The sequence below is a fragment of the Vicia villosa genome, linkage group LG6 (genome assembly GCF_029867415.1).
Source record: "Vicia villosa cultivar HV-30 ecotype Madison, WI linkage group LG6, Vvil1.0, whole genome shotgun sequence".
NCBI classification, from domain to species: domain Eukaryota; kingdom Viridiplantae; phylum Streptophyta; class Magnoliopsida; order Fabales; family Fabaceae; genus Vicia; species Vicia villosa.
The window spans coordinates 117,066,015-117,093,409 of record NC_081185.1 but is presented as its reverse complement, the minus strand read 5'-3'; the positions used below and the strand labels follow the sequence as shown (position 1 = coordinate 117,093,409).

Sequence of the window (27,395 nt, the reverse complement as noted above, 5' to 3'; positions counted from 1 at the left end):
AAACAACTTCTTCTCTTTCAACACCGATAACACAATCCTCAAATGCTCAACATGATCATCTTCACTCTTAGAATAGATCAATATATCTTTGATAAACACAACCACAAACTTATCCAGATAATCATGAAAAATATTATTCCTATACTCCATGAATACACCAGGTGCATTAGTCACACCAAATGGCATAACTGAATACTCATAGTGTCCATACCTCGTTATAAAAGCAGTTTTCTGAATATCCTCTGCCTTCACACGAATCTGATGATACCCATACCTAAAATCAATTTTACTAAATGCACGAGCACCCACCAACTGATCCATCAAATCATCAATCCTCAGAAGTGGATACTTGTTCTTAATCGATACTTTGTTCAGTTGTCTATAATCAACACAAATTCTCATAAAACCTTCCTTCTTCTTAACCAATAAAACAGGTGCACCCTACGACGACACACTTGGACGAATAAACTTCTTCTTAAGAAAATCTTCAAATTGACTCTTCAACTCTTTCAACTCAGAAGCTGACATCCGATATGGAGCCATCGATACAGGACTAGTTCCAGGAACTAAATCAATCAAAAACTCAACTTCACGTTCCGGCGGAAGATCACTTACATCCTCAGGAAATACCTCTGCAAAATCACAAATTATTGGCAATTCTTCAATCGTTCTCTTCTAATGAACATCCAAAGTTGCCAAAAACATAAACAACGTCGCACCATCTTGCACACACTCATCCACTATACATACTACCAAGCTGGAAAGAAAAGTTTATCTCATCCAACACGATCCCGTCTACTATCAACAAGATATTAAGGGTGATCAGTTCCTCAATTTGTCAATAGGTAGCCGAAAACTATGATGGTAGAATAAACCATCATTACCCAACCACATCAGCGTTCCCTTTGAACTTGTGCCCAAAACCACCTAAAGCACCATAGCCAACAAAAAAGAACCTTGAGTCCACACTTCCTGCAAAACTGGGAAACAACATAGTCTCGCAACCAATTGCACTCATGCCACTCACGGAACACTGAACCAACTGTTCACGCCTGAACCATCTCAGAGAAGCATAACCTTCTCCCCCACTTATTTCAATCCCATCTCTGCAGGCAAACAGTTAGAAGCACACGGAGTACCGATAGTGTTTCACACACCTGTCGCATACCAAAGGGAATAAACTCATTAATAACCTGACCAATTGGCCGACCATTCTATGATACCACTAATGTAACACCCCTTTTCTAACCCTAAATAATAATAAACATTATTCATAGAGTATTCGTATGCATACAGTAAAAAGGGCGTCACATGTTATTTTCATTGCAATGAAAACCTAGAACACAGCATACAAACATGCACCTGATCATATCATAACACAATTTGAAACCTCATGCTTTCATAAAATATGTATAACGCACGCGGAAGAATTATAACTCAAACATTTCAATGATTATATTCCATACTATAATCATCTACCAAAATCATGATAACATATTCAATTATGCTAAACCAAATAAAAATCTAGGCAACATAGCCTTTAACAACATATCCAAATATCATATCAAATACGAAAAGATAACAATATCCAAATAATACAAAACATGAGTTCAAAAAGACCCTCCCAAGTGTTACATGATCAGGGCATTTGACTCTATACCTAAATCAAAAGGTAAACCAAAGCTCCTCGGCTAAATCCTCGGATAAGCTCACTACTCGTCAGAATCTGCGCGATGTCATGATGAACATCATTCAAACAGAAGGGTGAGAATTCAAATTATTATAGATAAAAATAATAATGGGAAATGCAAAACACAACAAGAATACATTTCACAAATTCATCACTCTTCTCAAAACGTGCATTCATATACCATGTATCAAAGTTAACATGTTTAGCTCATTCGGCCAAGTTCCATAACTCGAGTAATCATATCCAATTACCAAGACCAACCATTGTAATCCAATAAATGAAATACACTCAAGTATACAATTTCAATTCACAACAATCCACATATATGCATATCCACCAATAATCATTCCACACAATTCACACTGATACGTGCGACTCAAGTGTGACTCTATGCGATATGCATGTGGATCCCTCTGTTATCATTTTCCGAAAAACCGATTGTCATTCTCTACAGACTAGATATCCACCACAAAGCCTCAATACTTGTTAAGCTTTCAAACCCCGTACTCGTTAGATTAGGGACAAGCAAATACTCTTCGCGAGACTACGCAACATTTCCACTTTCAAAGACTCGTGCTTGTGTAAGTGTGCAACAAACAAGACTCATGCATTTAAGACGATCTCTACCTCTTAAACTACACAATCATATCTTTCCAACATTGTAACACATATAGACAACATGATTTTCAAACCACTCATCAACGCATCAATTAGTACATAGCAATTCAATCACATGCATCATGGTCATCACATCACATAATACATCCATGAATATTAGCCACAAATTCATCCATAACATACACTTTCATAATTACAAGTTATCCACATATTAACATCATAATTAATTCAATAAGTGCCAACTAATCCTATTCTATCACATAGAATATCAAATTAGCTTCCTAACGCTTCAAATGACGCATAAAAAGGAGTTACAGATCAAAAGATATAACATTTAGAAGTTTTATAAAATTTCACACGGCAAAGTACGCTCAGCGGCCTCCAAGCGCGCTAGCTAGAACAAAAAACAGAAACGTTCAACTTTCCCAGCCTCGCTTAGCGGACCAAGTTCGCTTATTGGACTCATGATTTTTCGAAATTGCTCTCAGACTTCGCTTAGCGGCCTGAGCTCACTTAGCGCGGACTCGCGAAAATGCAGAAAAATTGCAGAGAACTCAGTTCTGTGAAATGGTGATTCCACCACTCCAAATCACTTTCATACAACAAATAATAGCACATACAATCAACATTTAGCATCTATTATCAACAATCTATACTAAAAACATGTTTAATAGCACAAATCTCATGAATCTAGCATAAATCCTAACATTTTCCATATCCATGAAATTGAAAGATGAATAGATTATACACACCACATTACTCAATCATATAAACCTATATTAATTTAGATTCTAATCCTTACCTCTAGTCAATCTCCTCCTCCCTTCAAGAATATCACAATCCTCTTCTCTTCTCTCTTCTACTCTTATTTCTCTTTTTTCCCCAAAATGAAGTTATGAGACTAGCATTACTTTCCTTACTATCTTTCTCAAATCAAATGGGCTTAACCCACTAATTCATCCAATGTTATATTTATAACACTTAAGCCCAATAACATATTGTCTCATAATTCTCCTAATTACTCGAATAGCATAAAAACACACAATTAAATAAAATAAACAATTAATAAAAACACCAAATAAGCTAATTAATAAAATGGCTAATAAAATCGGGATGTTACAAAAGTCGTGACTTCCATTCTTGTAAAGCATGTTTTTTGCAGAATGTCAATGCATTGAGCCTCTTACTTGTTACCTCTGCACCAAAAGTGTTTTAAACCCAACAACCAACCATCTAATCTACATAAGAACCTCTCTAGGGCATGCTTAAAGGTTATACTTCACCACGGGAATCTCATTTTCACTACCTCATTTGAAAGCTCCAAATTTCTAACTTGTACAAACTTGTGCATTTTGAGTTCTAAGCAATTTCTGTGTCAAACAACCTTTCAAACACCTTTCATAAACCTTATAGAAGTTGTAGCAACACTCACATCACATTTGTAACAGCTTAATCATCATCTCCCATTTTCACTTTTTACCACTTGCAAGATGATCCGTGTAGGAGCATCCAGGCCATTTCCATGTGAAGTGAGCATTCAAACAACATCATCAAGGTACAAGGAAGCTGTCTAGATCATCCATTCACTTCTGAAAGTCCATTAAAACACATTTCGATCTCCACTTGCAGAGGTAACTTTTTGAAACTTGAACTCTAGCATTTGTGTATAATTTTTAATAAAACTCAATTCTATCTTATTTTGAATCATGTGAGGATCAAAACCCTTCTCTTTGTGTTCATTTATCATTTGTATATATCATTTAATTTGATTTTGAAAAATCAGGGTTCATGTAGTTTTGTGGAAAACTGTTGAGTTACAGTTTAAATAAATTCATGAATGATACATGGTTGAATTCGTTACAAAAAAGGGAACTACTTTCATATTTATAGTTTTGAAAATGTTTTGATGGAGATTGAATTTCCAGAAATCGTGTCTCAAGGAAGAAGATGAAATTGTGTCTCAAGGAAGAAGATGAAGTTCATCTTCAATTTTTCAAACTTGTTTTATATTATATTTAATAGTTTGTGTTTTAGTTAATGGATGTATGACCTCTCCAGTGGTAGCGCGCTTGCCATTAAGTCTCTCTTCCATGCCTAGGTCGCGGGTTCGAACCCTATCTTTTGCTATTTTGTGATTTATTTTGGGTTTTACACATTTCTAAACAAATGATATATTTATTGAACTGAGTCCATATTTTTAACATACTAGGTGCGTCGGCCCAGTGATTATTGTTTTGAACTATGAGTGAAAGGGTGTGGGTTCTACACTCCCCAAGGCCAAAACTATATTTTTATCACTAGTTTTATTTAGTAACTTTGATAATTTATTTAAAATACCAAATCAACCTATTTTTAATTGATTTTTTGTACACTCCCTATTTATGGGACATACTTTGTAAATATATTTTCAAAAGTCCAAAAATATTTTATTTTGATCCTTTTTTAATCAACTCAAAAGATGATATTTTAATACCTTTCAAAAATGATTTTCTAAAAGATATTTCTAAATAATCTTTTGTCCATTGATTTGTATATATCTTATGAACCAATTAGGGTGAGCTTACCTTAGAGATTCTAACATGTTCCCTTAGTTTATTCATCTAGGGTTTTGTATATTTAACTTTTAAATGATTAGGTTTAGGTGTACATAAAAAAATTACTAAAACCCTAATCCATGATCCCTTGATCTTTTGATCCCAAAACAAATACCTTATGTTAATATAACTTGTTTCTATGATCTCTCCTTGTTTATATAATTGTACATATACTTGTTGATTTACATCCTTGTACATTTATACTTTGGTTATGTTATTATCTTTGTATATATACATTGTTGAACTAACCCCACATGCATGAGATATTTATCCATCCATCATACATCATATTCATACATACATGATATGATCTTGAGGTACGTTATCTTTTTTATTCATAACCTTTTATACTTAAGTTTATACATTGATACCTTTGTTTATACTCACACTTTGATTGTATCTATGATACACCTAACATGTATCACACACCACTTGAGATCATTAACCCTAATGCTTGCTTGAGATGTATGATTTCTCATTGTTGCAAATACCTTCCCCTTGCATAACCAACCCCCTGAACCATAGATCTCTAATAAGTTTATTAGTTTTGATTTTAAAAATTTCTTTGGGTTTTATTTCGCTCTTTTTCCTATTTCCTTTGGAAACGATAAAGCGCGGTGGCGACTCTACTAAAAATATATGAGCTAAGTCAATCCAATGGCTCTAGTCTCAAAATTTCACCACTGCAATTAGAAAGATTAATGTCATGTGTAGAACTTTTATGTGGACTGGGGGTAATGAGAAGAAAAGGATACCTCTCATCGCTTGGAAGAATGTCTGCACCCCTAAAAACAAAAAGAGCTATGAACATTATCTCTCTCGATGAAAGGAATAGTGCAAACACTACTAGAAAATTCTCTTTTAGTGATCGATTTTGTGACCAAAATATTTTGGTCACTATAGCAAGCGAATTGGCCACCAAAATTTATTATTCAAGAGTAGAGTTTAAGAGGTCTCTAAATCGATCACTAAAATAAACCAGCCACCGATTTAGCGACTGGAATTTTGTGATCGCCTATTCGGTCACGAAAAAACGTTTTTTAATAAAATTTAATTTATCATAAAAAAATCATAGACCAAAATTTTGATCACAAATATTTTTTTGTTTTCTATTTCCTATTTTTAATCTTCTTTATTATGTTACTATTCCCTTCCAATTTTTTTAATATTTTAACTCTCTTTTAATTTTTTGTAAAATTTTCACCTTTTTATTGTTTTAACAAATAAAAGATATCTTTATATAAAAAATAATGTCATTTTATATTTTATATTTGCATAAAACTAAATTTTATTTTCATTAAACAATATTTATGTGTGCATAATGAATTTGTATAATAAAATCAAATTTATATAGTGATTTTTTAAATTTTATTTAGAAATTTTTATTTCTTTCGTATATGTATATATGTTTAAATATAGAATATAACAAAAGATACTAAGTGGTCTAGTTGTAAGGACTTATGAAACTTTGTGGAGGAAACAAGTTCAAATCTTAGGTTTTGACAACTTTTAATTTTATTTTAAAAAAAAACACTAAAATCGATCATTAAAATCAGTCCATAAATTCAATCAGCAATTCAGTCGCTCAATTTCGGTGACTAAATTCGTCACGAAAGCTTAGCGACTAATACTTTTTCAACCGAAGAGGGATGGTTGTTAAATCGGTCACAAAACATTTTAGTGACCGATTTTAAAGTTTTTTCGATCTCTAATTCGGTCACTAAAAACAAATTTTCTAATAGTAAAACTTGATCAAATTACTCTAGAATCTCAATGGAATTGTTGACAACCTTTGTATAAAATAGGTACACAGTTACTATATAAAAAAGGCGCAGTTGATGACAATGGAAATTAAAGATATTTGTTCTTGAATTCTTAAGTGTATTTTGAAGTAGAGGGAAAAATTATTAATTTGCAGAGTTAGAACACTATGTTACAACAAAGAGAATTTGGTACTAGAAGTGTGTAATTGGATTTAAACACCAGAGGGCATAAAGTTCCTTGGAGGAAGCTTTTTTATAGCAACATGGTCCGACCTCGTGCTCAATTTACCCTTTGGATGACATGTCATCGTAGGTTAGCAACTAAACCAAGATTGTTTAAATCTGGGTTAATGAACAGTATTTGTTGTTGTTTCTACTCTAAACCAGAAAAAATATAGTACCTGTTCTTTGGGTGTGTGGAACTTAAAATGATTTGGCAATATGTCCTTGGGTGGATGAAGATTTATCATGATCCATATGAGTAGAATGAGGAACTTTATTGGATCGCTAAGCATAGCACATGCAAAGGATGGAAAAATAAAGTTTTACAAACGGCCACTACAAAATGTGTGTACGAGATTTGGAGATACTGTAATGATAAGATTGTTGGAGAGAAATTAAATAATACTAATATTGAGGGGAAATTGTATATATGATAGTGTATAGAGGTTGGAACTATCCCAAAATTAAGGAGCATATTGCTAGATTAATGATGTCTAAATTAAGGATGTTTGACTTTGTTGGTTTTGTTGGTGGATTTGGGCTGGATTGGGTGCGATCGCCTTGTACATTCATAATTGTTTTGAATTTTATAATATATATTAAAAAAAATTAATAAAATTAATAAAAAATTTAAAATAAAAGAAAATATCAATTATTTAACAAAGTTACAATAGTCAAATATTTTATAAAAAATTGTACAATTGATTTATTTTGATAGAAAAGTAGTTTTGAACCTAATTTTGCATTCTTTAATTGTTAATCCATTACGATGCCATGAATCTTATATTTTTAAAGTTTTGTGTATGCTAGCTTACATATGATGGCATCTTAGATTTTTAAAGTTTTGCGTATGCTAGCTTACGTATGATATCCATTCACATGCATAATGATTCATATCACACACATACTCATTTATGAGTCTTATGCACATGCTACTATTGTGAAATGGCTTGTTTCTTGCATTCTAAGATACTCTTGAAATACTTCCTTACAAGATCTTGAGGGGTTAAAACTATGATTTTGAGCATGGTACAAAGCTCTTGAAACACAACAATTTTAAGAGGTTTAGTAAGTGTATCAAAAACTTGCAAAGAACTTGGAACATCTTGAATCTTTATGTGTTTAGAGATAACATGTTCACATACGAAATGAATGTCCAGCTCAATATGCTTGGTGCATGCATGAAGAATGGGATTATGTCATAAAATAATAGCTTGGATATTTCCACACAAGAGTCTATGAGGAAGGAATGAAACTACAAGTTCGGTGAGGAGTGATTCCAACCATAGAAAGTCACACATCATGTGTGCCAATGTATGATATTCAATCTCCGTACTCAATATGGAAACAATGGTTTGTTTCTTGGATCTCCATGAGACAAGATTTGGGCTAACAAAGATACAATATCCTAAGGTAGAGCAACGCATCTGGACCATTTATCCATTATGAATCACTATAGGCATGTAGGGAGAATTTGCATGATGAAGGAGCGGGGGGCCAAGAACCTTGGTTGATGATGCCACTTAGATATCTGAGGATTTGTTTGACATCTGGCCAATGAGATTCTAGAGGAGAAGTCGTGAATTGACACATTTTGTTGACACTAAAAGCAATATCTGGTCTTGTGAGAGTCACATATTGGAGTGCTGCTACAATGGACCGATACAAGTGAGGATAAGAGAGAGAGGGAGAGAGAGAGGAGAGAAAAATGATCCATGTTTACTGAGTTTGTAGTTGCTTAGCATAGGAGTAGTGATATCATTGGCGTTATACATGTTGGCTCTTGTGAGAAGATCTCAAATATATTTTATTTTGCGAGAGAAGTAGACTCCCTGTGGGTAAATGCTTGATTTTAATGCCTAGAAAGTAATCAGGAATGCTCAATTTCTTGAGAGAAAACTTCCCATGAAGGGAATCTGTGAACTTGTGAACCAAAGTAGAAGAGGAACTTGCGATTAGAATATCATCTACATATACCAATGCATAAAGCGTGACACCTTGATGAGAGTAGATGAAGAAGGAGTGATCACATTTGCTATGAGTAAAGAAAAAATGAACTAGTGCTTGAGTTAACTTCTCATATCAGGCCCTTGTTAGGTCATCAATTTGGGGGTCAACACGAGGAATCATTTTTTTACATTGGAATCTTTCTTTATGAGCAACACACCTTGTAAGAGATACACCACATATTCACCAAAAAAACCCTTAAGGTGACAGGTGTATGGGCTCTCTCACTTATAAAGTGATCAATCTCCACCTTTCTAATTATTGTGGGGCTCCCCCACACTTATTTCTCAATACTCACACTTGTTATTCTCAACAGTCCCCCTCAAGTGTGAGTCAATCAACAATGCTTCCCCTCAAGCGGAAACTCTTTCATCCACATACACTTGTACCACCGTTGACACTTTTTCAACAAGACATCCCTCCTACGTACCCATCACCATGTGGGGAGGACTTTTGATAAAAGTAAGTCATTCCTTCACTCACACTTGTTATTCTCAACAACCGTAAAGGTATGCATGGGACTGTATAAAACTTTGTGTAGTTTGAAATCAAGTGAAGGATATTTCTTCTCAAAGCCATGGGGTTGAGAAATATACACTTCCTCGTGTAATGAACCATTCGGGAATGCATTATTGATATCAAATTATTATAGTTCTCATATGTTTGTGAGATCTTGATGTAGAATCACATAAATAGTAGTTGGATTGACTACAAGAGAGAACATCTCATTAAAATCAAAGCCAAATTGTTGATGATACCCTTTTGCAACAATCCTCCCTTTGTATTTATTCACATTTCCATTAGAATTCTCTTTCACTTTAAACACCCACTTGCATCCCACATATTGTTTATGAGGTGGAAGAGTGGTCATTGTCAATGTGTGGTTAGCGAAGTGTGTATTATATTCACGTTGCATAGCCTAAAGCCATGTTGGTTGAGAAAGAGTTTGTTTCATAAATTATGGTTCTACATATGTAACAAGGGCCTTAGGTTTTGAGTGACCTACTTTGGCCCTAGTTAGCATTGAATGTTCATTGAACTGAAGAACATAACTTAAAGTAGGGTAAGAGCTATGTATTGAAATTTTGTTCTCCTTCTAGAAAGATGTCAAACATAATGTGTCGTACAGTGTGTGGGAAAAGATTAGTTGTGGATTATCATGAGGGGGAATCATTCACATTGGATCAAATACTTACCTAAAGATCAAAGACTCACCCAAACAAGTGAGAAAGAGACCACATATTCACCCAAAACCTTAAGGTGATAGATGTATGAGTCTTCTCACTTATAAAATGTTCAACCTCCACTTTTCCAAGCAATGAGGAACTTAGAACTCACATTTGTTTCTCAACACAACTCACACTATTTCTCAATAATCTCCCCCTCAACTGTGAGTCCATCCACTGTGCTCCCTCTCAAGCGAAGGACTGAGCCTCCCAAAATTTAGACCCAATGCGCATGGAAACCCTCTGCTCCAAAGTAAAGTATACACGAATAATAATGCGAAATCAAATGATATGATTAAGTTAAATTCTTATCTACCTAATTCAAAAAATTAGCTAAAGTTATATCCAATATAAAATGCTACAAAAACAACAAACACTTGTATTATTTAATAAATAATATAATATAATTAATTGAAGATATATTATCCAACTTTTTATAATGGATAAAGTGGTCCCCTATGATTAATATAGCACCAAAGTCTTGTGATAATATTATTAAGAGAGAAATGTAAAGACACGCTCTTTTCAACACTCTCAAACACTATCTTTTTTATTGGTTGAAACATGTGTGAGTCTTACCACTTGATGTAAGACCTATTTCTAAAGTGAGAGACTCACACATATTCCAACCAATAAAAAATTGAATGGTCAAAAGAGTGTTGAAAAGAGAGTGTTGCTAACACTTCTCTTATCACAATGCATTATTGAAGGTGTTTCATAATTTATGACTTCTTAACAAAGATTCCTCAAAAACCTAGTATATCGGAAATTAATTTTGACCATACAAGTAAAACAAGGAGGGCATTGACGATTGCAGAACAAAGATTCCAAATAGACCCAACAAATAGGGTTTATGTAGAAAAGAGTTCCATAAATCAAAAACATTATCATGTAACAGATGTCAATAAATACTGATATATTAGAAGTTATAGTAATAGGGAGGAAAATGTTCCCCTGCTTAAATAGTACTTAAATAAAAAGAAAAACTAAAGCTAATAGGTTTATTTTTTTGAAGAAACGAAAAATATTATATTATAAATCTAGCACACGGCATGCTAGTAGTTCAAGAATGACAATACAGGGTAAAACCTGCTAAAGACATGCACCAATACTAAATTCAGAATACACCAACTCTAAAACAAAAAATATTATATTATAAATCTAGCACAAGACATGCTAGTAGTTCAAGAATGACAATACAGGGTAAAACCTGCTAAAGACAAGCACTGATACTAAATTCATTAATTCAGAATACACCAACTCTAAAACGTATGGAAGCACCCTAAAGCTAGAAAAAAAGCTCCTTCACAAAGCACATGGCTGTAACAAGATTTATTTCAGCAGTATCAAAGCTTGAGCAGCAGAAACTAGTAAGCAAAATCGAATCACCACTTCAAAAAGCCACTGTAAATTTGCTATTGAGTTATGTTGTGAGACCCGACAAATTAAAATTTTCAGCATAGATCACCACCTCTAAAACCCAAATGCGGCAACCTATTTTGCAAGACAACCAAACTGATGAAACTCCTCGCAAGAAAAGTCAGAATGCCTCAACACTGAATAGCTGCAGCGAAATCAGAAAAATAGGATAGCCGATATAGACTCCCATCAGACGGCAAGCAAAAGTAAGCCGAACACCTACAAGAACTCTCGGACTTGAAAGACGAGACCACTCCAGTTCTGAATTAGAAGGACAAACACCTTTAAACTTAATCGAACTAACGAGAGAAAAATACGACAAAACTTATTTGCAAGCATCGAAGCTGGATTGTAGTGGCCATACAACTACAGCTAGATAAAGTGACAAATAAATGCATCATCTAGAACCACCATAACAAAACCCAAGGAGTCACATACTAGCCAATGACGCCAAGAGAAGGATATCAAAAGTGGTCCAAAGGATTTGAAATCCATTGGATTAAGGGATAACTAAAGCCTTTAACCTTAGCCTTTATCCATTTCCAGGATAACACTTGAATTTCGTCGATCGAATCATCAGATGGTACACTAGAGTTTCAATCTTTTCGTTGTGTCTCTTCCAAACAGACCAGATGCAAGCAAACCAGATAACTGAGAATCTGTTGTCCCTCACTCTACCCCTGCCTAACAGTCTGGTAAATTGATCTAAATGGGCTATAACAGTGTTATGCAGAGCACTTGAAATATTTAGCCAAGAAAGAATTTTCTGCCACACAGCGGAGTAAGTTGGACAGACAAAAAAAAAGGTGACATGAGCTTTCATCCATTCCACATTCTATCGGGCATTCGGAGTGAGACTCACCCAATATCCCTCTTTTAATGAGGTTATCCTTCGAGGGATGCTATCCTGAAAAATTCTCCAAGCCAACACTGCGACCTTAGATGGAACCAGCTTGATCCATGCAATAGCATGTGACCTATGGTTTTCCGAGGATACACCTTCCAAAATGAAATCATAAGCTTATTTAACCGAATATATGCTTCTACCCTAGAACCAATTGATTTCTCCGTTCCTAACTTCAGATTATAACTTCCTAGAGAACCAATTGGCATTAAAACCACACAATCCATTCTCAATTTTTTGGAGGTCTTTCCACCATTTTGAGTGGGCTTTACCATCCCTATTAATACCACCATTACAAACACCATATTTACTCTCTAATACAATATACTAGAGGGTGTATTTTTCCATACGCATCCTTTACTCCCATTTCCCTAACAAGGCTAAATTGAAGGCCTTCAGGTTTTTGATTCCAAGGGCCCAATCTTCCTTTTTGCGACAAACTTTTTCCCACCAGACCCAGTTAACTTTCCTAGCATCCAAGTCCCCACCCTATAAGAAACTTTTGAAGAGAGATTCGAGTTTAGAGATTATACCTGACGGAGCTTTAAAAAGAGAAAGTAGACTGGTAAAGTGCTTGTGATTCCACCCAAACAACCTGCTTCTAACCGTGTCCAGAACCGGTTTCCAAGAATCTGCCATACGTGGATCTCCTCTAATCAGTAATCCCAAATATTTGAAAGGCAATGCTCCAATTCTACAACCCAATATCGAAGTTGCTTCGTCCAACCAGGATTGGGGTATGTTAATGCCTACCAGAAGGCTCTTGTGAAAGTTTATCTTTAGGCCGGAAACCATTTCGAAGAGTTGTAGAGATGCTTTAATGACCCAAATGTTTTTCCAACTTTTTACACCGACAATGATTATGTCATTTGCATACTGTAAGTGTGAGACTAGTTTTCCAGTAGATCCGAAATGATAGCCTTCAAAAAGGTTACGTTGAACCGCTTTTGACAAAAGCAAGTAAAGGCCTTCAGCCGCCGTTAGAAATAGGAAAGGAGATTGCGAATCACCTTGTCTGGGGCCTCTTTCCATTCTAAACTCTTTTGTTGGACTTTCGTTCACCAAAACCGATATAGTTGAGCTTGAGAGGCATGCAGAAATCCAATTTCTCCATTTTCTATGGAAGCCCATTTTTTCCAAGGAGTGATCGAGATACTTCCATTCTACTAAATCAAACGCCTTCACAAAATCAACTTTGAACATTAAAGTTTCAATTTTCTTTCTTTTAGCTTCGCCCACTAGTTCGTTGGCGATTAGAATGCTATCTATCATTTTCCTATCTTCCAGGAACTCACTTTGAGGTGAAGAAATGACCTTATGTAACACACTTTTTTATTCTGTTGGCCAAGATCTTAGATAGCACTTTAATCGTGCACCCAAAGAGAGCAATCAGCCGAAAATCATTCATTCCAACCGGGTTATCATGTTTCGAAACTAAAACAATGAAAGCATTGTTGGCTCCGCAGATGATTTTCCCGTTGGCATAGAATTTAGCTAGGAATCTGATGAAGTCTCCTTTGATTGTTTCCTAGAATTCTTTGATGAAGCCAAAATTTACACCATATCGCCCTGGGCTCTTCGAGCTCTCGCAATCCCATACCGCTTTTTTGATCTCTTCTTCTGTAAATTCAGCAATCAATCTATTGTTATCCTCTGCTCCAATTTGATTGAATTCAGATAATTGGAAGTGTGGCCTTGAATTATTGACCGACCTAAACCAATCTTTGAAGTGCTAAAAAATTTCAAATTTGATCTCTTCTACCCCAGTCAGTTTGGTTCCATTAACTTCTATACACCTTATTTCATTCACCCTCCTTCCATTAAGTACACACCGATGGAAAAATTTGGAGTTAGCATCCTCTTCTTTTAACCATTTTACCGGTGACTTTTGATACATAATGCTTCTATTCAGTTTAGAGATACTGAATAGTTGGGATGTAACTTCTCTTTTATGAAGAACTTCAGATTTCGCGAGCATCATGTCTTCCCCGATCTTTTCCAACTCGTTAAGCTCCTTTTTTAACTATTCGCTTCTTCCAATAAATTAGTCTCATGTTAAGTGTGTCATTCCTTTAGATGTTGTTTGATTAACTTCAGCTTTTCTTTGAGAACGAATCTGCCTCATCCTTGAATATTGAAGCTCTTCCATTTGTTTTTGACGAACCTATGATACCCTTCCATTTCGTTCCAACATTTGAGCATTTTGAATGGCTTTGGTCCCCAATTTAAAATCTCGTCTCTCAGTAAAATGGGACAATGGCCAGAGAGTCCCTTGTCAAGACTCCATTATGAGCAACTTGGCCCATGAGAACACAAATCTTCATATAAGAGGAAACAATCTATACGACTCATTGAGGAACCATCGAGGTTCGACCACGTGAACCTCCTCCCAATTAGCGGAAGGTCAATCAAATTTGACTCGGAGATGAAGGAATCAAATTTCATCTCTGAGGTTCCTCAACCCAGAATCGAACCAACCCAACACCCACTACGGAAGCTAAAATCAGAACTAAAAAGAGAACCATGCACACATATGCGTAGTAAACTATGAAGCATATGAAAATGTTCCTCTATTTAAAGAGAAAGAAAAACTATGAAAATGTTCCTCTATTTAAAGAGAAAGAAAAACTAAAGCTATTAGGTTTATGCATAGTAAACTATGAAGCATGGACTCCAACACGGACACCGCAACACGATCCAGACACTTTAACACTAATAATATCAAAGAAATAGGACACTGACACCGTTATATATACAACAGTATTTAAACTTCAATTATCTATCTATTACTAAAAGTATTAAAAATTCTCTTGTAAAAATTAATGACTTTAATTTTTTGACTTCAATTTTTTATTGATAATATTGATTCAATACAAATTTTGTCTAAATTGTTCGACATGTGTTGTATGAGTGTCATACGAATGTCTGACACCAATTTAAAGAGTATCGATACGATTAAAAAAAATTATTGAGAAACACTTGTTTCATGTGTTGTATGAGTGTCATACGAATGTCTGACACCAATTTAAAGAGTATCGATACGATTAAAAAAAATTATTGAGAAACACTTGTTTAAGACTGTTTCGACACGTGTTGTACGAGTGTTTCGACACGTGTTGTACGAGTGTCATAAGTGTTGTACGAGTGTCATAAGTGTCGGACGCCAACGCGCGACACGCATACTCATAAAGATGTATGTGCTTTATAGGTAGTAAACCCCTGATTAATATTACAAATTGCTATTACACTTTAATATTATAAGAATTAAACTTTTAGCTTTTCAGATCAAAACAACAAATAGATAAAGCAAAATGAAAAACATTTGACATAGACAAAAAACTTTCAATTACACAAAGCCTCACGCCAACACTGTAAACATTATCATACTTAAAGTGTCATACATTACTTTACTAAGTATTTACCATAGTAAGATGCAGTCAGATCTATGATCTAACCCAAGTTCATAGAAATTCTTATGTCAACCATTTCCTGAGTAACTAAAACATACTCTCTAATCAATGCATACTGATTCAGAATCCTCAACATCATCTTCCACATCAACACTAGTTACATCTTCTCTAGTAGCAGACATGCTAATGCTTGAAGCTGATGAGCCAACTGTTTCTTCCAAACCAACACCACCATGTGTCAGTATAGTCTTTCTCTTACTTCTGCTAAGTCTCAATTTCCTCAACAACTCAGAAACATCACTCTCATCTCCTAACAACTCTCCGTCTTGTAACTCTTTAAGTTCTTCACTTGTTACATTTTCACTCACCCTTTGACTACTAAAAGACTCTGGTGTGACTAAAAAGATGAGTGGCCTATACCAACATAAGAGAAACATGAGTAGCAAAACGTACACATACAATGAAACCCAAACATAGAAAGTCCACTTCCAACTCCTGATTAACTCTTTTGTCCAAGGTAGGTGAGAGTTAAGAACAATTTCAGCTTCGTATAGCTGTGGAAGAGATGAACTTCCTGCTCTTGGATGTAGGGTTAATCTTATAGCATTGGTTCTTTGATTCATTTCCTTGTGCCTCAGTATTTCTACATTGATTTTCTGTGTTTCAGCTGAGATTCCTAGTACCAAAGGCACACCCATCATAACTGTCCTCGCGAGGCGAATCGGTGAGCTTCGGAACCGCAACATGCATGGCTGGCTTGATTTTGCTATCACATTTCCATTTACTGATAGAAGTTCTGCTGTCAACTGCAAAACATAGATTATTATCTCCCGAAAAATGAAACCACATCACAGTTCACTGCACATGTGTAATTCAATGAAATTTGAGACAAAAAGACATACCTGAAACACTCCAAGCTCTCGGTTGAAGTCAGATTCAGGCATCAAGAGTGACAAAGAGACACTAAATGTGTGACCAACTGGAACACGTCTATGCTTTTTCATAATATACCCACCAGTAGCACTAACTCCACCACCACTGAATGAAAAAACAGCTGAAGGGTGAGTTTCAGTGTAATCAAAATGCAAACTTTCATGAACAATCACAGGTTCCTCAACCCAAAACCGAACCAACCCAACACCCAATACAGAAGCTAAAATCAGAACTAAAAAGAGAACCATGCACACATATGCAGCACTCAGAAAACATAGCCCCAGTTTCTTCAACAATACTATGCTACCATAAGCTATTTGCGAAGGAGTGTTGTCTTCGGTTTCCTGGCCATGGTGGTAAGATTCAGATGTAACTGTTAAAAGAGAGTAGAAAGGGGAAAAGAGAGAGGCCATGCTGTTGTAGATTTAGTTTGGTGGTGTAGGCAAAACAAAGGAGTGCTTTTGATTTTCGTCCAAGGAGATGGATAGTGAAGGAGAAAGGAGAGGCATGAGACAGATGTTGTTGCATGCTGTGCATAACACAAACGTGTCATTTGCTTCAGAACAAGACCATAACGCCGTGGCAATATGCATGACAAGGAGAAACATGTTGATGTAATCGCATCATCTTTCTATCTTAGTTGAGTACTTTATGCAGATAATTAATCTTACCACCCCTGATCATACATGTCATCCTCCCAATTTTTTTTATTTCGGTACATTTTATCAAATTTTCAGTCTGAAGAAATTTTTGGTAGCATATTTGAAATTTCTGATATATCGGAAATTTTAAATATTTGGTATGTTTTAATATTAGGTTTTTTTCTGATATTTTTAGAGAGCCCGATTGCATCGACACATATGTGTGGTCTAGAATGCATCACCGACTCTATTGGTGGTCTGTCTCGCAATAGAACTATCTTTGTCTCTGGTCCTCACTACAAAATTTAAAAATATAAGGAAAATAGACTCTTTTTTTTTTTAACTTGAATATCGGAAATTTCGAAATTTCCGGTATGATAATACGCACCGAAAATTTCAAAAATTTCGATAATATTGATAAATAAAAACACCAGGAATTTTGAAATTTCCAGTAATAAATACCAGAAATTTTGAAATTTTGAGTACAATATACCAGAAATTTCACAAAATATACCGTAAATCTTGTTTTCGTCAAATTTCCGGCACGCTTTCGAAATTTCCGGTATCGTCATAGAATTTGAAAAATCTGGTTCTTCCCATAAATATGTGAAAATGTGATAATAAAAATTGGTTGGACAATTTGGTCTTTTCATAGGTTTGGGGGGTACCATGTATAATTTGGGGGGGTGACAAGATAAATTCTCCTTTATGCCGGATACACCAAAGTTGCCATTTTCTATGGGCTTCAATTTGGAGTTTTGGGCTTTTCGGCTTTCTTAGTATATTATGAGAAATTCTTTATGCATCCATACACCTTCTTAGGGACCTCTAATGAAAACCTCAAAATACTCTATATACTTTAGATATGCACTTGCGAGGCACATTTTCTCTAAAAAAATGGTGATTTTGGAAATGCATATGCGAAGTCAACTTTTTTTATAAAAAAAGACGCCTTCGCAAGTGCATATCCGAAATAATTTGTGTTATTTCAGAAAACGCAAACAGACACCCCCCCCCCCCCCCCACACACACACTCTTTGCATTCTCTTTAAACACCAAATACTCCCTACAACAACAAAAACCCATTTTTAGAAGAAGTTCCATTGAAGATTCACTCCAAAAGTACCATTCAAGCATTCTCAAGATCATTCCAACTTCAACTCAAAACCAAAAAATTTGTAAGTTTTCAATACTCATTATCTCAAGCTCAAAGTTGTTATTAGGGTTGTTAGAATTTAGAACAATGTGTAGGTTGATGTTATTGTAGTTCAACGTTAGTGTTTGAATGTTAAAAATTGGATTTTGAATGAGTTAGGGCAAGAAGTGGATGCTTGGAAAAATGGTTGCTCGCAGGTTATTTCGCAAGTACATATCCGAAATTCCCCTAAACTAGTTTCGGATATGCACTTGCGAAATCTTCCCAAATTTTTTTTTTCAAATATTTTTCATTCTATGGATGTTAGATCATTCTCTTACTTTAACTGTTACTAACCAGTCACATTTTTCAAGAAAATGGCTGACAACTAGGCACCGACCGATCGACTACGTCAGGGGAGGCCAAGCCAGATAGCCTCTACTCGGCGCGAGAGAGCCACAAACCAAGGTTTGACTCATGGATGGGGTCGAGTCCGTCAGGAGAAAACGTCAGAGAATATGGAAATAGTGTGTAAACATGTTCAAAATAGGGGCGGAGACCGTATTATTGAATTGTCACTCGGTGTTGGTTTGACCTTTTCAAGAGCACCCTTTGTTTTTACCGGTTGCAAGGGTGGTTTCAAATTTGTAGTTTATGGATAGAAAATCTTCTTTAATTGCTCTTTGATGTGGAGTTTCATATTGTCATCGAGTTTCAAAAATCTCTCTTGAATCACTTCCCATTTGGTAAAGATAAATATATCCAATTTATCGTCCTTCATCACACCATCATCGTTAAACCAGAGCCTTTTTCAAGGTGTAAATCTCATTCGTTCGTATAGGGCTATCAAATTCACCTACTTTAAAATTAAACAAGAAAACCATACTTTAAGCTATTTGAACCTATTTTCTCAACTCGTTTTGCTTTAGGATAAATAAAATTTAATCCCGCCCGAGATATATTACCCACCAACTGTGAATAATTATTGTTATCGAGTTCTAACATTGTGATTGTGTGACCAAATGATGTTTGTATCTCGTTATTTGTCGAGTAAGATGGCAAAGCTACTGATGGATCTCCTTGTGGTTTGGCAAGTAGCCCAATCACTATCTGCAAAACCAGAAAGAGAAACAACAGTAGTAGCTAGATAAAATAGGCCCTGAGCCGAGCAAGATTTTAAATATTGTAAAATATTGAAAATGAGTGACAGTAGGATAACAAGAAAATTCGTCATCACAAGATTTGGTAAACAAAGAATAATCAGCATTTGAGTGACTATAACCAAGAGATATTAAGGAGTCGAACAATTAGGAATACCACTACCTATAGGTCTTCTTAAGGCCATAATGAATTTTTATTAAGTTTAAAAACCTTAGTGTTTGAGGATGAATGAGGAAGATCATAGCCTTTGGGAATTGACATATAAACTTTCTCATGTAGATCTCCATGAAGGAAAGCATTATTAACATCTAGGTTTTATAGATGCCAATTTTTAATAGAAGCTAAGACAAAGAGAGTTCTTACAGTGGTTAATTTAGCAACCAGAGAAAAGGTGTCAAACTAATCAACACTTTCTAATTAAGTGTAGCCCTTTGCTACAAGTCTAGCCTTGTACCTTCCAATAGTATCATTTGCAAGATATTTTATTTTGTAGACCCATTTACATCTTATATGGGTATTATTATGAGGTAGGTTAACAATGGTCCAAATGTTAGTGTGCTTAAGAACTTAAAGTTCCGATTTCATGGCTTTGAGCCAGCAAGTATGCTTACTAGATTTGGAGAAGGTGGTAGGTTCTATAGTGGAGGAAAGAGAGAGGATGAAGTTTTTATAATTTATGTTCTAGTTTTCATAGGAGATGACAAAGGAGAGAGGAAAGGGTATTGTAAAGGGATAAGGATGTGGAAGAGGTTTACGATAATTAGTGAGATATGAGAGCTTTTGCGTAGTTTAGTGAATTTTATAATGATGGGAGGATTATAGATTGGATAAGGGTTGTTATTTGGGTTGATATAAGGAGGATAAGGGTGAGTAATGGGAGGAAGAGAGGTGGGTGAAAGTGCAGGATTAGGAATAGTTGAGGAGATTTGAGGTATAAGGGTTCTGTGAGTAGTGGGGATAGGTTCAAGGTCAGTGGGATCATGATTGAGGGTAGGAATGGGTGGGAGAGAATGGTGATCATGGGTAGTAAGAAAGGGAAAACAAGATTCATAAAAGGTAACATAGAGATCTCCTTGTCTGTTAGCTAAACCAATCAGTGTCGTGGAATTTTTCTACAAAATTAGACATTGTTGATGTTGCGTCAACAAGAGCATAAGTGGTAATGTTGTTGATGAAGGGTTTTGGGTTCTTGTAGTGATAACCTGGTGGATAGCCATGCTTCATTAAAAAAGTATCCACAGTATGATTAGTATGCCTGCATTAAGTGCAAACACGTTGTGAAAAAGATCCATGATCCATATTAGAGCGACCACAACCACTAGAGAAGTTTGTGCCACGAGCTCCCCCATAAATGGAGGTTGGTTTGAAATGCATAGTCATTAACGAGTTATCAAAAATAGTATGAGTTATTAATCGGCGTTCCTGGCCTAGAACCATGGAAAAGGTCTTGTCCAATGAGGAAAGGAGGTAGAACAATAATATTTAAGACTGAACTTTTGAGAGTTGCTCAGTAAAACCCTTTAGAAATTTGATTATGTGGTCCTGGTCTTTGTATTTTCGTATGCCAGAAGCAGCACCACAAGTACTAAGGATGGAACAAGTACAATCCCGGGTAGGTCAAAGTCCCAAATAGAAGTTAGCTTTGTGAAATATGTAGATACATTGAGGGTTTCTTGATAGAAATGTGTGAGATCATCTTGAATATCATAAATTTTAAAGGTATCACTTTGAGAAAACTGATTCACCAAGTTCTGCCAAACTGCATGAGCGTTATCAATCCATCAGATGGATTGAAAAATGTTCTCAAGGAAAGTTGGAGCCATGAGAAAACCATGTCGTTGCAGGGGAGCAAAGGATCGAAGAGAGTATGATCGGTAGGAGGTTTGAGGAAGGTACCATTAACGAATCGAAGTTTGTTTTTGAAGATTAAAGCAACATGCATGGTACAAGACCACGAGTTGTAGTTGGAGTGGTCGAGAATATGAGTAACACAAATAAGAGAGTGATTTTAGTTAGGATAGAGATAGTAGGGGTTTGAAGGATTAATGACGAAGTTGAAATAGGTTATTTTGGCCATGATTAGGTGAAATAAAGGAAGAGGATTAAAGTGAATTTTATGGGTGAGGAAACTGGGTATGGAAAAAGGTAGGTGGAGTTAGGGTTTGGAACGAGGATGAATATGGAAGGTTGGTTAGGGTTATGAGCAAAATTGTTGGGTTTGGTTGAAGGATATGAAGGAAGAAACAGTGAAGATTGAGATTGAAAGATGATTTTTTTTGGAAATGGAGATGAAATTGTTGAGCGAGAATTAAGATTAGCTAGGTGTGATTGAAGATGTTTGTGAGATGAGAGGAATTTTCTAGATTTGAATTTTACGAGATTCTAGAGCTTCTACATGTAACAATGGTGTTTTTGATTCCAGAGCTTTTATATTCTTTCTTCAATTTCAAACTATATGCTTCCACTTTCAGCTTCAACCTTCGTCCCTAAGTCGAGCTTCCATTTACTTTCTCGAGTACTTCTTCAACATTCCTTCCTAATTTGAGGTTTAACCTTCCACTTTAGAGATATAAGGTTCAAACCATTTTTAATTTTCTTTCACTTATTTAATAATTACTTTTTATTTAAATTTTTCAAATAAATTATTTGTATATATAAAAACGACCTGCCAAATACAATAATCCAACTGAAATATTACACATCATGTATTAATTGTCACATATTAAAAAAATATTTCACATTAACATTTTTTTATCAGACTGTGTTTTATATTTTGAAATTCATCACAATGAATTAAGCTAATTTGTAAGTTAAATGTTTTCTCAAGCATAATATGTCACATTCAACAAGAACGATCACATGAAAGGCACACAAAGGTAGTAATATGATTTTAAATTTTGAAGGCAGTAGCCTCGATATTCTCGGCGTATCGGATTTTAGTGGATTGATTATAAATGTTGATGGTGCTTGGGTTCACGGTTTTGCGCGTAATATTGGTTATTCCAACATCCTTCATGCTAAGCTGATGGAGCTATATAATTGTTTGCGTATGGCCTGAGAAATTGGCATCGAAGACCTAATGTGTTATTTTGACTTCAACTCTACTATCAAACTTATCTTAGAGTTTGTTAATGTTTGGTATCATTATGTCGTGATTCTTCATAACATTAAAGAACTTTTCTCTAGACAATGACGAGTTCAAATATTTCATACTCTTATGAAAGGAGATGTTTGTGCCGACTATCTAACATAATATTGAGCTGATAATAATGTGACGTACCGATCTTTTACATAACCTCCTATTAGAATCTTCACTCTTATACTTGGTGATGCTAATGAAACTTTATTTTATAGATGATTTTCTCTTTTATTTTTTTTCTTTTTCTTTTACCAATGAAAAAAAAAGTCTTTAAAACAAAATATTAGATTGATGAGTTCATATAAAATGGGGAATCAATCACGGGCGAAGACTTTAACTTAAAGAATATTAAAAACTGCATTTAAATTTAGAAAAGTAATACTTCATTTATTCTTTTCTTCATTCAAGTGGGGGAGGTAGAGACATTTGTGTCATTGAATGTTGATAACGTGACTAATCTCTTTCTCTCTTTCTCCTTTCCACACTCTCAAAATCTCCTCGCTCTGTCAACGCCAGGCACTTTTCCTTTTCCATTCCAATTCGCAGATCCATTTTCCCATCCTCACCGGTACATCTCTTTCTTCTCTTCATTTTCCGATTCCCATTACCTTCAAATTATCTCATAGATCTCGATCGCATGATTTTCGATTCGCAATTAATATTTACTACTTGATTTTGTTTTTCTATTCATTCATCCTTTGCTTGATTTGATTTGTAATTATAGTTCATGCTATCGGTTATTATCTTCAAATTCCTTTAATAACAGAAGTTATTAAGAAAAATCTCCAGATTAATAATTTAGATAGAAGCATGATTTTAGACAGAACATTATCGCGAAACTTGATCTATATAATCGACCCCACTTAGTGTGACAAGGCTTAGTTGTTGTTGTAACTGCTTGTGATTTTTTTTAAAATCTACACTAGATCATAATCTTCCGTTAGTCTGTTGCAGGTTTGTTGAAATAAATGGCTTTAGTCACCACTGCTGAAGTGTGTGATGCAAACCCACAGTTAATTTTAAGTGGGGAGCTTCGTGCCCTTCAGCCAATTTTCCAGATTTACGGTAGAAGACAGGTCTTTTCCGGACCGATAGTTACCTTAAAGGTGTTTGAAGACAATGTCTTAGTTCGCGAGTTTCTCGAAGAGAAAGGCAATGGAAGAGTGCTTGTTGTAGACGGTGGTGCGAGTTTGCGCTGTGCGATATTGGGTGGCAACCCTGTAGTGCAAGCACAGAACAATGGATGGGCGGGTATTATTGTGAATGGATGTATAAGAGATGTAGATGAGATCAACGGTTGTGATATTGGCGTGAGAGCTCTTGGTTCTCATCCCATGAAAGCCAATAAGAAAGGTATGGGAGAAAAACATGTTCCCATAACTATTGCCGGGACGAGGATCTCTGATGGGGAATGGCTTTACGCAGACACGGATGGAATTCTTATCTCTCGAACAGAGCTTTCTGTTTGATTCTAATTCATGTGTAACGACTATGTTTACTGGCAGGCAGGCATGTCATAGTGTAGTGCTTTCTGTATTTGTGTTTTTGATCCTTGTTTACTAGCTTCCACAAATTTGCAACGCTATTAGTCTCCATGATAATGAAACTAGATTGGATTGTTTACCCCTATACACCAACTTTATGCATATGTTTTGATGAGCTAGGGGATTGAAAAATCACGGCGAGCCATCATGATTTAGTGAAGTTACAAAGTGTAGTTTGTCAAAATTATAGTAGTTTACCGTGATTTTGTCAACCTCGTCTGATTCCATTGTGCACTTTATCTCTATTTTGAATTGCTGTCATGAGAACTTGATTGTTTTTTTTCTTTCCTCATAATTAAGTTAATGGTTGCATTTGTTACACTAAGTTTGGAGAGATCCAATTTCCAAATGCAAAATATATACGTGCCTTTTTTTGGGACAAAATACATGCCCATGTTTTGATAAACAATGGTATTGTCATTTTTTGTTTGCCATAGAACGATGTTGCTGTCTAGAAACCAAATGAATGAGGTAATGTGATTCTGCCTCTGATTCTAACTACTTTGGACATGGAAGAGGAAAGGTATCAAATGATGCTATGTGTTGTATTGTATTCTATGCATGTTAAATGTCTGGCCCATTGTAAACATTACGATTTACAGGTTAGAAAGTGAGTCACTCTAACCTAATTTTATTCACCTATCACTACTTTTGAAGGGCTGCCATTTGTTGTCGGTTGTGCAGCTGTAAAACTCCCAAACAGCTCTCGTGCCTGATTCTCATACGGTACTATTTGTTATTTTGCTTATATATATGTGGACAAGTGATAAATGATCAGTTTCTTTTCGAGTTATCCATACATAAGAAATATAAAAAGAGGTCACAATCATATTGAAGCTAGTGAAAGACTAACTGTGTGCTGAGAGTGACATGGATCAACGCTTCTTCTAATGGACACTCATTTCGTGCCATCACATGCATCAATTTCATTTCTCGTGAATTTTTTTGTCCTGTAAGCTGCATGGCTTCGCTTTTTATAAGAAATTTTCTATTAATGGTTGAAAAGGATTCACTTTGTTGGGATCCTTGATTGATGACAATGCTTCGGTTAACATGTCAAAAGTCTTTGTTAAGCTAATGACAATGAGTATAATATGTTGGGATTTGACAAGAATTGCTGTGGTTTTAGAACTGCTTCTTGAAACCTCTTTTGTTCATATGCATGAAATTGAAAAGAATAAAATACAACGGGGCAGCATGATTTCAAGATTTCTTTGGTTCTCATATGCTTTGTTTGGGAGTTTGGAGGGAAGGAATGAGAGGACTTTAAATAATAATAATAATTGAGTGAAAAAATATATATCAATTTAGATAGGAAGAGTTTTGGGGGTTTATTTTTATTTAAAAACCAAAATCCTCCTAATTTGGGAACTAAACAATTATGTTATATGAGGAGTTTGAAGGATTTTGAAGGACTTGGATAAATTGTTAAAATATAATTTATGTTGCTATAGTATTTTAAAAGTTAAAAAAAAATATTAATGATAAACACTCTTTTATCATTTTATGTAAAATCTTTATTTAAAAATATTAAATATTTTTTAAAATAATTATTTTTTTGAAATCCTCAGTTCCTTTTCCCTCCAAACTTCCAAACAAACTCATAATGTTATTACAAAGGTCCACCGTCCTCACCATTTCACAGAAATAGAACTGAACCTTAACTCTACCATCCACTTCTTTATCTTTGTTAATTCTTTGTCGACCCTCCTTATTCCACGCCCACCTTCCTTTGTCACCCACGTCCAAGCAATGAACATTCATAACACACATTAATATTCTATCTATTTATTATGGAATCTAATCCTCTTCATATTCTTTAGAATTCATTGATAAGAAAACACAGAAGAGAAAGACAACAACACAATTATGGTGAAATGATCTTTCGTTGTTGTTCACAACCTATTTGTTAAGATTCCTTAACCAGACATCTTTTGTATTGAGTATGAGAGAGACACGATTTAGCATTGTCTAATTAATTTTATTTTGATAGGAGGTTTGCACAGTACATTTTGAGGGTTTCATTGTTGCCACGACAACAAGGATGAGAGCAATGATATTTATCGTATGGTATCTCATTTTGAGACATTACATTTATGAGTGACAAGCAAAAAAGTACAATATGAAAAGCCATTGAGAACGATCGAGATTTGTCTATAGCATTAGAGGAGTCTTTAGGAGTGGTTGAGCAATGGATACATGGAAGGTGTATGAATATTCATGCCATGAGTCGATCATTTCATCATCATGATGACCTGGTTCGTGTTACTCATGTGATAAAGGAGGTCAGAAGTCACGTTGTAGGTATTGTAAAACAATGTATAGCAGACTCCGATAAACTCGATGCAAACAAAAGGCTTATTTTGGATGCAAAATTGTTAGAGAAAGTTCTCACAATAACCTATCTTCACCATGAAAAATATACCTCTTAGGTGTCGTCTTGCTTTCTCTCGAGTATTGAAAGATACTCTTTATATGGTGGTTATTAAGTTGGGATCTATATGTGCTTGGGTTCAGTTCTTACTTCTTCTTCATTGCACTTTACAAGTGGTTAAGCCTCAAAATAGGCGGGATCACAGGTCTAGGAATCGAAAGTCCTTACAACAACATTACATTTTGGAGTGGTTAGCTACTTGGAGAGACACATATGTTCTTTCCAAATTAGTTGATAGTGTCTTTGGTAGCTTTAAGAAAGATAATTTGGGTCATGGGTACTTCATATTGAGGAGAAAGATAAAAAAATGAGCTTTAACATCAAGTAATGCTCTGCATGATTGCATAGCCAATTCACAACGACTATAAAATTGTTGGGATCATCCAGAGTGGCCTCATATGATTGACATGTAATGAAGGGTTAAATGCTCATATATTTATTTATGGGTTGAGTTTATTTACGGTCTGGCAGTGAGGCTTTACCTTGGGGATTAACATATTATGTCAGCCACTGAAGTGCAACAAGCTAGCCCATTAAGGACGCTTCTTTTTGTCC

The 27,395-nt window shown here is 35.2% G+C and overlaps 2 protein-coding genes across 3 annotated transcripts; one reads left to right on the top strand and one right to left on the bottom strand.

The window, feature by feature from the left end:
* Positions 1–15,745: 15,745 nt before the first annotated feature.
* LOC131612180 (seipin-1) lies at positions 15,746–17,295 on the bottom strand. The gene is made up of 2 exons (XM_058883986.1): positions 16,756–17,295; positions 15,746–16,659 (listed from the first exon to the last, which is right to left on the bottom strand). The coding sequence occupies exons 1-2, from the start codon at positions 17,197–17,199 to the stop codon at positions 15,955–15,957; spliced, it is 1,149 nt and encodes a 382-aa protein (XP_058739969.1). The 5' UTR covers positions 17,200–17,295; the 3' UTR covers positions 15,746–15,954.
* Positions 17,296–23,256: 5,961 nt separating this feature from the next.
* LOC131609699 (putative 4-hydroxy-4-methyl-2-oxoglutarate aldolase 2) lies at positions 23,257–24,566 on the top strand. 2 transcript variants are annotated; one of them, XM_058881482.1, is made up of 2 exons: positions 23,257–23,430; positions 23,807–24,566. In XM_058881482.1, the coding sequence occupies exon 2, from the start codon at positions 23,831–23,833 to the stop codon at positions 24,329–24,331; it is 501 nt and encodes a 166-aa protein (XP_058737465.1). In that variant the 5' UTR covers positions 23,257–23,430; positions 23,807–23,830; the 3' UTR covers positions 24,332–24,566. The 2 variants fall into 2 exon arrangements, with proteins under 2 accessions (XP_058737465.1, XP_058737464.1); XM_058881481.1 differs by having other exon boundaries at positions 23,259–23,430; positions 23,817–24,566.
* The last annotated feature ends 2,829 nt before the right edge of the window (positions 24,567–27,395 follow it).

Excerpts from the sequence above, each read along its gene's own strand:
- LOC131612180 (XM_058883986.1), bottom strand. The coding sequence starts at position 17,199 with ATGGCCTCTCTCTTTTCCCCTTTCTACTCTCTTTTAACAGTTACATCT. Across the intron at positions 16,660-16,755 it reads GAGAGCTTGGAGTGTTTCAG|TTGACAGCAGAACTTCTATC; the intron begins GTATGTCTTTTT and ends TATGTTTTGCAG.
- LOC131609699 (XM_058881482.1), top strand. The coding sequence starts at position 23,831 with ATGGCTTTAGTCACCACTGCTGAAGTGTGTGATGCAAACCCACAGTTA.